General features: G+C 41.1%; 1 protein-coding gene across 1 annotated transcript in view; it reads right to left on the reverse strand.

The window, feature by feature from the left end:
* The window catches only part of LOC126175949 (rRNA N6-adenosine-methyltransferase ZCCHC4), an 85,383-nt gene extending 74,754 nt beyond the window's left edge, over positions 1-10,629 (reverse strand). Inside the window, exons 1-2 of the mRNA XM_049923027.1 lie at positions 10,323-10,629; positions 9,802-9,886 (exon numbers count right to left, since the gene is read on the reverse strand). Of these exons, the coding sequence (XP_049778984.1) occupies positions 9,802-9,883 (82 nt within the window). The 5' untranslated portion in view covers positions 9,884-9,886; positions 10,323-10,629. The remainder of the gene's footprint in view (positions 1-9,801; positions 9,887-10,322) is intronic.
* Between the last annotated feature and the right edge of the window lie 3,251 nt (positions 10,630-13,880).

Raw genomic sequence — 13,880 nt, forward strand, 5'->3', positions numbered from 1 at the left:
TGATATTATTCTGGTGGAGGCGCTGGGTATTGGAACTTGCGACACTGCACATTATCAACAACACAGTGGCTCCCATCAGGCCATGACAGAGCTGCCGTTTATGTGCCGAGAAACCCGAGTTCGAGACATATTCAGCAGATCGCAATCTATTGGAGATAGAAGAAGAATAGGACGTTATTCTCTGGTGATGATGGTCAAGATCCAAACAAGTGGCTGAAGGTATAAGAGGGTATAGACAAATTTAACAAAGGGGATGGCATCGTGTGTTTGGCTAACGTAATTTTCTACTTGGAGTGCACTGCCAAGCAATGGTATGAGAACAAAGAGGAGAAGTTCACAAGCTGGGAAGTATTCCAGACAGAACTGCACAAGTATTTCGGCGACAACACAACAACAGAAGTGCCAGGCTGAAGATAAAGTGCAGGGCATTAGTCCAGGAGAAACGACAGCATCCTAAATTCATGATATCTTGGAGCTGTGTAAAATAGTGAAGCCTAGAATGAAGGAGGAAGATAAGGTTGCCCATATCATGAAGGGTATTGCTAAGGACATGTATCAAACCCTACTCCTGAAGCAGGTTTTGACAGCTGATGACTTCATAAAAAGGTGTCAGCATATCGAGACAATGCATCAAAAAAGAATTAAATGCAAGAAGTTTGAATGGCTTCCAAATGTCGTATTGACGTCTATGATGGAGAAAGAAACTGATTTCATAAGTGGTGTTCATCAGATAGTGAAAGAGGAAGTTCAGAAGGCACTTGGATTGTACGAGCAAAAGAACCGAGACACTTCAAGAGGTCGTAAGGAAGGAAGTGGAACAGGCATTGAACCCAATCTCTTGTCCTTCATTTACCTTTAAAACAGTAAAAAATCAAGACCCAGGCGAAGTTATGTTCCTGCAATGCCGCATGAGGAACCTGTTTGGGCACCAAGGAAGACTGACGTCTGGACGACCCCCAGGATAACCAACCAGTATGTTTCCACTGCAGACAACCAGGGACATGTGGTGCACTATTGTCAAGAAAGGCAGCAGATATTTGATGACACCCACACTAGAAAACAGCAGACCGATCTTAGCCAACGACACCTCCAGGATGACGAAGATGAACAAGAAGATGTGGGTGCAGGATGACATGGGGACACACAATCGCCGAAAGCTAGCCGCTGGAGAGGACGCTCCCCAACATGCCGATCAAGGTCTCCATCGCTGTTTAGAAGCTCCAGCCAATCACCTAACCATCACAACCTGGAAAACTAAAGGGTGCAACCTTCCTTGGAGGTGAGGCCGCTGAAGAGAAAAATCCTCCACCGTCAATCACTACAAAAATGATAGGAAACTATATCGATATTTTCATGGATGGCTGACCAGCCCAAGCTCTTGTGGACTCTGGAGCATCATATTCAGTCATTTCGAAGAAGTACCGTCGCCAGTTGCAGAAAACCATATTCCTCAACAACAAAACATCTCTACTGAAGGTGGATAATGGGAAATATGTAAAACCTACAGGAAGATGTGTCATTCGTGTGGGTATAAGGGGCCATACACAGCTCTTAGAATTCATCATCTTACAAGAGTGTAGTCATGACGTCATTCTCGGATGGGACTTTTTGAAAACTTCTCAGGCAATTATAGATTGTGGTTGCTCGAAGATTATGCTGGACAAGATGAGATACTGTGGACAGGAAGATGCGCATCCAAGTGTGTGGAGACTATGTGTGCTGAAAGAAGTGATCATACCTGTAGTCAGCACTAGAAAGGTAACTGTCATGTGTCATGCCATGCATCAACACATGGATCTTGTAGTGGAATGTAAGAGACGCATACCACTGAAGAATAACTTGGTCATCCCAGCCTCTGTCGTCTCGTTTTAGAACAGATTCGGTGGATTCTGTATAGTTAACTGTCACCAAGAACCACAGATTCTTCCAAGACGCATGTGTGTAGCAAACGCTGAGCCGTTAATTGTAGAACAGCTGAGTGTCATAGAAACCTCCCATCCCAAGTCTGCGGGTGAAATTAGTGCTACCACTACGAGACAAGATCTTCTAGCTCGACATCACCAGATCTCACTAAGGAACAACAGAAAAAGCTACTTGCCATTCTTCAAGAGTTCTCTGAATGTTTCAATCCACAGGTGAAGAACAAATTAGACAAATTGACGGTGAAGCACCGGATTAGCACTGGAGACCATCAACCAATAAGCCAGTGTGCATACTGTGTGTCAGCAACGGAACATCAGATAATTCACGGCGAGGTAGAGAAAATGATGAAGAATGACATCATTCAGCCTTCGGAGAGCCCATGGTTGTCACCAGTGGTTCTCGTCAGGAAGAAGTATGGCAGTTGGCACTTTTGTGTTGATTACAGGAAGTTTAATAAGATAACTAAAAGGGACGTTTACCCTCTTCCACAAATTGATGATACACTAGATTGTCTGAAGGGGGCTAAGTTTTTCTCAACCATGGACATGTACATGGGATACTGGCAAATCTAAGTAGATGAGGCTGATCATGAGAAAACTGGATTCATCACCCCTGATGGCCTGTATGAGTTTAAGGTAATGCCGTTTGGTTTGTGTAATGCACCAGCAACTTTTGACCAGATGATGGATAATCTTCTAAGGCACCTGAAGTGGACAATGTGTCTTTGTTATTTAGATTACATTATAGTGTTCTCAGAGACATTTGATGAACACATAATAAGACTGAGGGCCATTCTTAAGTGTCTCCAACAAAGTGGACTGAAATTTAATCCAAGAAAGTGTCTCTTTGGAGCAAAAGAAATCAAAATATTTTGACACCTTGTGTAAAATGAAGGTGTGCGGCCAGACCCAGAAAAGGTGAGATCTATAACGGAATTTCCTGTTCCTAAAAGTATTATAGGTGTGAGAAGCTTCCTCAGATTACGTTCTTATTACCGTCGTTTTATCAAAGACTTTTGTATCAAAGCCAGGCCACTCCTAGAGTTGTTAAAAGCCGATGCTAAATTTATCTGGGGTGGTGCTCAACAAGATTCTTTCAATGTGCTGTGAGAAGCTCTAATGACTGACCCTGTAATTGGTCTACATGATAAGAGAGCGCCTACAGAACTACACACGGATGCCAGTGGGTATGAGATCGGTGCTGTTCTAGTGCAAATTTCAGATGGAAAAGAGAAGGTTAAAGACTATGCTTCTAGCACACTTACAAAAGCTCAGAGAAACTACTCAACTACAGAAAGATAATGTCTTTCTGGGACATGTGCAAATTTTGACAGTATCTCTATGGAAGGCCATTCACAGTTGTTACAGACCATCATTCACTTTGTTGGTTAACAGGTCTTAAAGAATCAACAGGACGACTTGCCAGGTGGGCACTATGTCTCCAAGAGTATGACATTACCACAGTGTACAAAAGTGGAAGAAAACACCAAGATGCCAACTGTCTCTCAAGACCCCCTGTGCAAGACCATCAAGACTTTGATGAAGATAGTGACTGTCTCACTGCACTCCAGGATCTCTCTGCTGAGCAGAAGGAGGACGCCAAGATATCTCAAATTATGCTTGCCTTAAATCTGTCAGAGGATGTGAACGGACAATTTAAGATAGTTAATGGATTACTATGCAAGAAAAACTTTGATCCTTTTGGGAAAAGGTAGCTACCAGTGATTCCTAAACACATGCACTTAGATGTTCTACAAAAATTCCATGACACACTGAGGCCAGGCATTTAGGATCTATTAAAACATACGATAGGGTCTGCAAGACATTTTTCTAGCCAGGTTTATTTAGGAGTGTCCGTCACTATGTATTGCACAGTCGAGAGTGCCAGAGGAGAAAGGCAGTTCCTCAGAAACCACCTGGCCGACCCATACCAATTCCACCAGCCGAAACGCCTTTCCAGCATGTTGGGATTGACCTCCTCGGATGATTTCCAATGTCTGCTAGCGCCAATAGATGGATTATTGTTTGCGCTGATTATCTGACATGCTGTGCCATTACAAAAGCTGTGAAAATAGCCGAAGCATTCGAGGTAGCCAAATTCATCGTAGAAGACATTGAATTAAAACACGGTGCCCCAAGGTAGTTAATTACGGATCACGGGAAAATTTTTCCATTGAATCTTGTAACAGAGATAAACCATCGGCGCAACATTACTCATCACAAGACGACTGCCTACCATCCGCAAACTAACGGGCTTACTGAACACCTTAATAAGACCTTGACCAACATGCCATCAATGTTCGTCAATGTTGAGCAGAGCAACTGGGATGAGATGCTACCTTTCGTGACGTTTGCCTACAACACCACCAAACAAGACACCATAGGATTTATGCCATTTTTCCTGGTGCATGGGTGTGACGCAACACTGTGTTTATGTTACATCCTGATGCCGTGGACGACGACTACAGCGGCAAGATGTTAACCAGCGCTGAGAAAGTTCAGCAGTTAGCTCGACTCCACACACTGCAGGCTCAAGAAAACGATTGCCAAAGGTATGATGCAAGCCACCGCACTGTTGTCCAACAGCCTGGTGACCTCGTCTGCATCTTCACTCCTGTTTGGAACATTTGTCTCTCTGAGAAGCTCCTCAAGGCACTAGCTACTTTGGTCCTTGTAAGGTTGTAAGACAGTTGTCTGATGTTACTTATGAAGTTGAAGATTTCAACCCCGACACAAGACGACGAAATATCAGAGATACGCTCCACGTCCTTTGAATGAAGCCCTATAAGGATCTTGCAACCCAGGGTAAATTCGAAGCTCCAGTGACAGGCAACAAGCAGAAAGGTGATGAAGAGCATAGCGGAAAGGGAAGTTCTAAGAAGATCACTGCCAGGGCGAACATTAGTCATCAGGAGTTGGAGTATGCAGGACCGATGACTCGTTCCCGGACTAGGAGGACATAACACCAAGACGCTGTTCTCTAAAGGAGGGAGCAATGTTGCAGAAGAAGCTGAGAAGCACAGTCGCCGTAGTGTGGTGATTATGGTACTAGCCCGTTGCATTGAGGGCCGTGAGTTCAAAACTCACCTGAACTGTAAAATTTTAATTTCTATATTCGGTTCGAGTACACTCTAGAAATATCCACAAATGGCAAGAATCAGTGTACTGGAATTTTCTGTAGTAGCTGTATATATACTGTATGTGTTCTGGCCAGAGGCAGTTTGCTCCGCACTCTTGTATGTGCACGTGCTGAATAAACCTTCGTTAAGAGAAGTCAGTGTTCATCATTCATCTAATTACAGCTTCTTCTACATGACAATACCCCTTTAAATGGCATTAATACCATGTTCTGTTTTACGGGCAGATTTTAGGTTACTTTTTTTGCCAAGTGTTTGGTAATAGACCTGCAAATAATTTTCTAGAATCATAACTTCTGTCTTGAAGACTAAAGTGTTTTTCTAATAAAAGTGTGCAATTATCAACAGCAACACTAGAACAGATTGACTCTTGCATAGAAGATAACAGCAACCAGCTGCTTTTTACAATGCTATTTTTTTTAATTAAATAGCGTTGTTACCCACTTCAAACTGAAGGAAATTTCATCAATTGGGGAAACAAAAGACAAAAGCTAATGTAAAATGTATCTTTGTGTGAACTAGCTATCTAATGATGAACCTGTCGGTTCGAAACCAGTAGCAGTACTATTTAAATAAAGAAATAGCATTATAAAAAGCGGCTGGCTGCTGTTATCTGCTATGCAAGAGTGAACCTATATCTTTTTGTATATGGCCAAGGGCTCAGAATGTCAGTCTTCGACAAAGTAGCAGTAACACTAGATTTTTTGAAAGGCTTGCATTCTAAAATTTGAATGACTATTCAATTGAGTTGTAATCTGCCCTTAACTAGAAAATTTAGAAAAAGGACAAGAAGTTCTTTACACAGTAGAGAAATTGGACTTTCAAATGAGATGGATAAATCTTAAACCGCACAATCAAGGTGGATTTTCAACTAAATGTGGTCATCCCAAATTTTAAACTTTGAACATTTCCTTAAATATAAGGTTTATATATAGAACGTTTGTACAGTTGTTGTCACATACACGTAAATTACACTCTAACAGGCTTTAGGAAAATACGACTTGAAAATGAAGTTGGATATTTCATGTATGTCTAACAGGTAAGCTAAAAAAGGAGTAAAAAATAGTACTTAAATGATTCCTTGAATAAAATAACTAGGTGACTGACAGACTGCAGTGGCGGGGGCACAGCGTTGCCAGTGTGCAACCAGCCATGTAAATCAAATCTCTGCATGTACTTAGCAAATAGGCAACACAGTAAGCATGTGGTGCTCAAGAAAGAACTATAATTGGCTAGCGAATGGCCCCAATAACTTGATGCATCAAAACACCAAAAACTAACTGAAGTATAGGAATGGTATCAAAGTAAGTGGAGCCACTCCATCCAGCTGTATTTCACCCTCCTATCACTCTCATGCCACTGACTTTCTTTCTTTCTTCCTGTTTTCACACTGTGTGGAGTGATTCATTCTCCAAAGTCTGCTACAACATAAAGGTTATCTTCTAGTATTAAAAACTGCTCAAGATACTTTGGCAAACATATGAATGATACCATGTTAAATAAGTAGGGGTTGAGCATGGCACACTCACTGTGACCCACAACGTGTTCAATGACTTGCCAGCACAAAAAGAAATTAGCTACTGATGAAGTACAGTTTAAGAGGAGCCTAAAGGATTTATTGTTGACCAATTTGTCAACTCCACTGATTAGTTCCTTAGCAGGATTAATTAATTTATACATTAATAAGTAATTGCCTATCACAAATATACGTTTAAGTCTTGGAAGTTTTTATGGCTACAAAGCCTTTAAGATAATTTAACACATTTTAGTTTGTATTCATTTATATTGTCCTCTAGCCATTTTGCACCCTCTGTCAATCTCACTTTTTAGATGTCTGTATTCCCTTTCACTTTTTTCTTTTGCATGCATGGGTTGTGATGGACAGAAGAGAGGGATTTCTGGAGAGGAATCACAGGATTAGTCATACTGACTGAAATGATAGTTGAACAGTAGTACGAATGATAATCAACTGATATGGAAATTGTCAGTAGAGTCAAGTATCATCTGCAGCAAACATAAAGAACACATATGGTCAGACTGAATAGATAACGAAAAGACACCGTAATCATGCCAGCTTATATGCCAGGAACAGATACAGATGACAGTGTAATTGAAGCAGCTTATGGTAATGTCAATGAAGTTGTCCAACAGGTCAATGTGGATGAGAACTTATTGGGAGAATCACAGTGGGTAGCCTAGATACGAGTACATAACGCAGATCATTGATGATGTGGGATGCATCAATTATGCTGAAACAAAGAGGATATCCGCCAACTGACAAGCTCGGAGAACAACATGATACTAACCTTATGGTTTATGGCCACACAGAGTAACCATGCGGTCTAGGGTGCCTTGCCACGGTTAGCACGGCTCCCCTCGACAGAAGTTCGCATCCTCCCTTGGGCACGGGTGTGTTAGTGCAAGTTAGTTTAAATTGGAATAAGTTGTTTGTAAGCCTAGGGACTGATGACCTCAGCAGTTTGGTCCCATAGGAACTTACCACAAATTTCTAATTTTTTATGGTTTATGACCGACATGACAACAGTTAAGGGACCACAAAGAGTGACTAGAAAACCACTACGCTACTTGGAAAGAAGATTACAAAGAATGAAGAGAGATTAGGGTTTAATCAGAGACACAATACAAGCTCTGTTGGGCAGGGATGAGGAAGAAAACTGTTTTTAAAGGAACCATAGTAAGCCTAAATGTGGATATCTTGGAGGGACACTACAAGAAACTAACAAACAAAATGTAATGAGGGTAAAATAACAGCTAAGAAATCTTACAACAAATGGAGAAGTATAAAATTACAGGTGCTTGCATTAAGTGAAAGAAGATTATTTGTAAAATAAGAGAAAGGCAACCACTCAACTATAGTGCACTGATGTGTGGAGCACAGAAACGCATAACAGAAAACAGCATTCACACCATCTTCAAGAACTAGCTCTCTTTCTAGCAATAGTACACACATTCACCCAAGCAACCAAACCTCATGCACATATGGCTTATCTCTGACAGCTCCAGCTGGAACTGCCAGAGATAGCTGTCATGTGCATGAGGTGTGGTTGCTTTTGTGAATATGTGTTTTTTTTTTAAAGAAAAAAAAAAGAAAAAAGGGCTGTGGCTTTTTGTTGTGCCTGTCTGCAACTCAACGTGTCATTAAAGTGAGTAGGGTCTATCCTTTTCGTAATATTGTCTATATTACGAACAATGTAAGAGATTTTGACACTAGAGAAAATATACACTAAACTGAGACTACAGGCAAAATGGCTATCAACAGTACAGACTGACAAAGACAGGAAACTCTCACAAAGTTAATTGTAACATTCTGCTCTGACAACATCTTTAAATAATTTGGAAAGTAAGTTCTGTAAGTTGATAGTTGAAAACCTATTCAAAGCATTAGCGAATTCTTTGATATGTTTAATGTTAAAAAATTTTTTTAAGATTTTGATTTTTTCTGGTTAATATCAGATATTTCATCTGTGCATGTAATGTGATCATCAATAGTTAATATTTTGATTGTAACTGTAACATGCTATCACTGACAAAGCTTCTACTTCTGTACATTGTCAGCGTCGACTAAAGAATCTCAACTCGTGTGAAATAGTCTAAATGTACCTTGCAGTTTTAGTGATTTATAACAAAAAGTATGCTGAATTATGATCAAATGTATATCTTAAGCTAAGCTATAGATTAATCTGTGTCCAATATGTGTGTGGGGCCGGGGTGGAGGGGGGGGGGGGGGGGGGGGGGGGCTACAAATCAGACTCTCAGAAGGTCTGTTTCTCAAACTCATCAACGAGATAAGTTCTTTGCATAGTCCACAGTAAATGTCACACATCGAGTATAATTATGGAAGGGACAATTATTCATGAAGAACAAAATCATCACTGTAGTGATGACAAACTCAGATGTGTAAGTACAGACTGTAACATAAACTCATTTGATAGAACTTAACAGTTGAAAGACTGGAAATTCTACTGTGACACTTTTTACTGTGCTAAGGTATTAATCTAACAAAGTTACTGATGAACAAAATAAAAGCTTGATAGGATTGGAAAACACAGTCAATTTTACTCCTTTACAAGAAAGAAATACAATTTTTTGTAATATATTTACCTGAAGAGCTAACATATGCTTTTTATCTGTTTTGGGTTAAATCTGACTTTGGCACAAAAAAAGGGTGAACTGTGCTGACACAAAAATCTCTGGTTGTTTGCCAAATAGCATTAAAAGGCTGGCAAGTTGCCAACAACATTTAAACACAAATTAAAATAATTTCTGGATGACAACTACTTCTACTGAATAGCTGAATTTTTAGATACGGAATAGTAAATTTAAAAAAAAGTAAGATATATTGAGTAATGAAAACTTAGTTAAACTGACACGTTCCACATCATTACGAAATGTCGTATTCATGATCTATGAAACAAGTATTAATGTAACATAAAGTTATTATAGGTATGCATACCAAACTGTTCGGGTTATGTGTGCAAATACACCATGTACTGTGAATTAGTAAAGCACAGAATTTTATGTCCAGACAATATTTTCTCAGGAATCTTTTAACTACTAATAAATATGTAATAGTTCTTAAAAAATATACTAGAATTACATAAAATTGCACCATGTAATTGGTGGTAAAATATACTAGGTTAAAATTACAATGCAAGTGCATATGGCTACACAAGGCAACACTCATTTAAGTAAGCACTGGAAAATGTAATGAAAATACATACCATGTGGGCACTGAGGGTGATTTGGCAAATCATCCATAATGACATCCAAAACCGGGTTCTGATTTTCAATTCCTCTCCCCATTTTCTGAAAATTGGAATTTTTCCTTGGTTTTAAGAGAGTTGCTGAACTTATGCAACATAAATGTAAGAAAGTTACTGAAAACTACTTCTCATAATGTCAAACTTCTCACGTAAAGCGAAAGCTGACAAACACTGTTTATGTAGGTTTCACGGTAACTTATTCAGCATGACATGTTAAAACACATCGCGTCACATTAAAATATTATGCCGCACAGCAGCTCATCGAAATGACTCAAAGGAGGGAAGATATAGTTGTTGCTGAATAATATCAAAATCCTGATCATTAAAATAAGCAAGCGAAACACATCCTCGTGTACCTGGGCACCAGAGTTTTTCATTGCTACGCGGAAAATTGAAGTCATTTATTAATAAAAATAAGAATTGCTTACATATTCTAGACAAATGTTTTAAAAACTGTTGAGAACACCTTTAAAACCAACCTTCGTGTTTCGTCTTCAGAATCAGCAATACACTACACAATCCTTCCGCATCATACCATTCACACAACCATATGAACACCAAAACAACCAACGCTCTGTTTGTAAACAACAGTCAATCCGTTAGGCAGGTATTAAGCTATCATATTTCTCCGTCAAAGTTGATAATTAAATACATATGTCAAAAAAATTGACAGTGTAATACGGAATTTTGTCAAATCTCGCCTTTCTTCAAAGAAATATGATTAAATCTAGGCCCTGGCCGTATATTCTCAATTTTACCATAAAAGTCGTTCGTCTTCTGTTCACTCATGACTGCAAGCAGCAATGTGAAATGTAAACACTTGGAGCGCTAGAGTCGCTGCCCTATTTGACGTCTTTTGTGTGTTTGTAAATATCGCTGCAACATTTAGTTGGTGTGTTCCTTCGACTACAAAATTAATAGAAATGTGTGAAGAGATTAGGCGCTCTATCACATGAGGCATCTGGAATACATACTTTTGTTCATTGCAGATGCTTGCAGCGTACAATAATATTTACATAGTATACAAGTATTTTAGATACTTTTGTTTATTGCAGATGCGTAAAGCACAAGCAAACGTAGACCCAGTTCACATGCTGCTTACACTCCACTGGTGTAGTGGTTCTCTCTTTAAGTTTATGGATCAGACAACAGCGGCTGATGAAAGTGTATCCAATGTAGAGGGTGTTAAACGTGACAATGAACGTTGAACACGCACCTTCGAAGAAATTTTTGTGGTAGATATATATTTTTTACATTTAGTTTTGGAAATGTGATTGTTGTGCCAGAGCATTTTCCCAGCACCTTTGTAAAAAAGTTTTAAAGTTTTCTCTAACTGCTCTCCCATGTATTGGACTTTCAGAGGCAGCTTGGCAAAATGTAGGTTCTCAGTGCCTTGTGACTCAAGTGTAGTTTCCTATTACTGCGGACACTGTTTCCTGATGAGTGCACATGTTTTTTTTTCTCCTCTCGGTTAGCAAGCTATGCTGCGTTCAAACAGGTTTACCGCACCCGCTGAAACTTTGCAACTGACGTATGCGTTTCAGCTGGTCTGCGGATGCGTTTAACTGGCGGGTAAATCGAAGATGCGACTAGTGCGCCACATACGGTGGATCACCGGTATTATCGGAGGACGCTCCACGGAGGCTGGCCGGAGGAAACGGAGGGCGCGTAAGGATATCGCGGGTCAAACGGAGCTTCCGACGAGTGCAGTCCACCCGGGCGTTTCTGGTACTAGCGCAGGAGGCGAAACAAACGAGGCGGTTGTTTTGAACTGACGGGAACGTGAATTTGTCGTATTTTTGAACCCACATGGAAGTAGATATTTTGAAGTTAATTAACGTTCGAAAATTTTCTTGTAACTGTGACTAGACTTTATCTGGGTAACCACTATATTTTTAATCGTAAAGTAATTCCGTTCTAGGTATGTCAAAACGTAGATCGGATGTGTGGCGCTTCTTTGAGACAGGGGATGAACGATGCCAAAAGGTTACGTGTAGGTTGTGTAGACGACTGTATGCCGCAGGTGGAGGAACATGTAATCTTCACGATCATTTAAAAAGATTTCATAAAGACTGCTATAATAATGAAGAGCAAGACAACATGGAAGTCGTAAAGTATGGAAAGGAAACTGTCGAAAAAAAGTAACTAGACGATGCTTTAACACATTTCATTATTTTTACAATGCAACCAATCGTAATTGTGGACAACAGTGCATTCCAAAAGTTTGTGGAAGCTCTGAATCCTCGCTATGCACTACCCGGAAGGCATGCTCTTTCAAATGTGAGTTTATGATAAATAATGGATTTCTATAGCAGTGTTGCGAGAAACATCAGAGGTACTGTGATTCTTAAGTTTATCCCGGCGTATTTGATAATCAAAATATCCACGGGTGTACTGCCGGTCTACGGTGTCCAACGGGCACAATATTTCGGCGATCATACATGTCGCCATCATCAGGTGAACTGACGGACAGAGCTCCTGGGAACGTGCCGGCACGGAGATCCGTACGCTATGGCTGCTCAGGAGGAACTGCTTTCCGTCGCGGCGGCGGCCGTTTTAAATACCCTCCGCCGGCGGCGCGCTCACTCCGCCGTCCGCGCCCCGCGCCACGGTCGCGCGATGGAACAGATTGCGACGGCGTCTGAGATGACGTCGGTCTGATGGCTCTGTCCGCCGTGGTCGTCACAACTATACATTTGCTCGATTTACTCTTGATTAACCCAATCGCTGGTTCCCAAGCCTTGCTAAGATTATAGCCACAGTCACGGTTTATGAGGTCATCATTGGTGCGAATTTCGATGGCCTCTCTAACAACGCTGTCCCAGTATCTCGACGTCTGTACCAGAATCCTCGTGCGTTCATACTCCATAGCGTGATTTTCCGACAAACAATGTTCAGCGATCGCCGACTTGCTCGGATACATCAGTCGAGTGTGCCTCTGGGGTTCACGGCATCGATCCTCGACGGTACGCATCGTCTGATCAATATACGACTTGCCACATTGACACGGAATCTAGTACACGCCGGCCTTCCTCAAACCGAGGTCATCTTTGGCGCTCCCCACCAGTGCACGAGTTTTATTCGGAGGACAAAACACAGTTCCGACCCGGTGTTTCCTCACATTGCGGGCGCTTTTCCCCGAGAGTGCGCCTGTATATGGAATAAACGCAGCGCCTACCTCCTCCCTCGTGATTTCATCCATCTCCACAGGTTGTGCTGTAGTGGTTGGGCGGAGAGCACGTTGAATCTGCCACTCTGAGTACCCATTTTTTTCGAAATACAGTTCTCAGATGTTCCAATTCCTGGGGTAGACTCTCTGCGTCAGAGATAGTACGCGCCCTATGTACTAGAGTTTTAAGTACCCCATTCTTCCGTGAAGGGTGGTGGCAGCTGTCTGCGTGCAAATACAGATCAGTGTGCGTTGTCTTCCGATACACCCCATGACCTAGGGTGCCGTCAGCCCTTCTCTTGACCAAGACGTCAAGGAAAGGTAATTTACCTTCCGTTTCAGTCTCCATAGCGATATTGGTGAAAGGAGAAAATATAAAAATGCAGTAAATGAAACAGGCAAAAAGGAATACAAACGTCTCAAAAATGAGATCGACAGCAAGTGCAAAATGGCTAAGTACAAATAGATAGAGGACAAATGTAAGGATGTAGAGGCTTATCTCACGAGGGGTAAGATAGATACTGCCTAAAGGAAAATTAAAGAGACCTTTGGAGATAAGAGAATCACTTGTATGAACATCAAGAGCTCAGATGGAAACCCAGTTCTAAGCAAAGAAGGGAAAGCAGAAAGGTGGAAGGAGTATATAGAGGGTCTATACAAGGGCGATGTACTTGAGGACAATATTATGGAAATGGGAGAGGATGTAGATGAAGATGAAATGGGAGATACGATACTGCGTGAAGAGTTTGACAGAGCACTGAAAGACCTGAGTCGGAACAAGGACCCCGGAGTAGACAACATTCCATAGGAACTACTGACGGCCTTGGGAGAGCCAGTCCTGTCAAAACTCTACCATCTGGTGAGCAAA

The sequence above is a fragment of the Schistocerca cancellata genome, chromosome 3 (assembly GCF_023864275.1).
Source record: "Schistocerca cancellata isolate TAMUIC-IGC-003103 chromosome 3, iqSchCanc2.1, whole genome shotgun sequence".
NCBI classification, from domain to species: domain Eukaryota; kingdom Metazoa; phylum Arthropoda; class Insecta; order Orthoptera; family Acrididae; genus Schistocerca; species Schistocerca cancellata.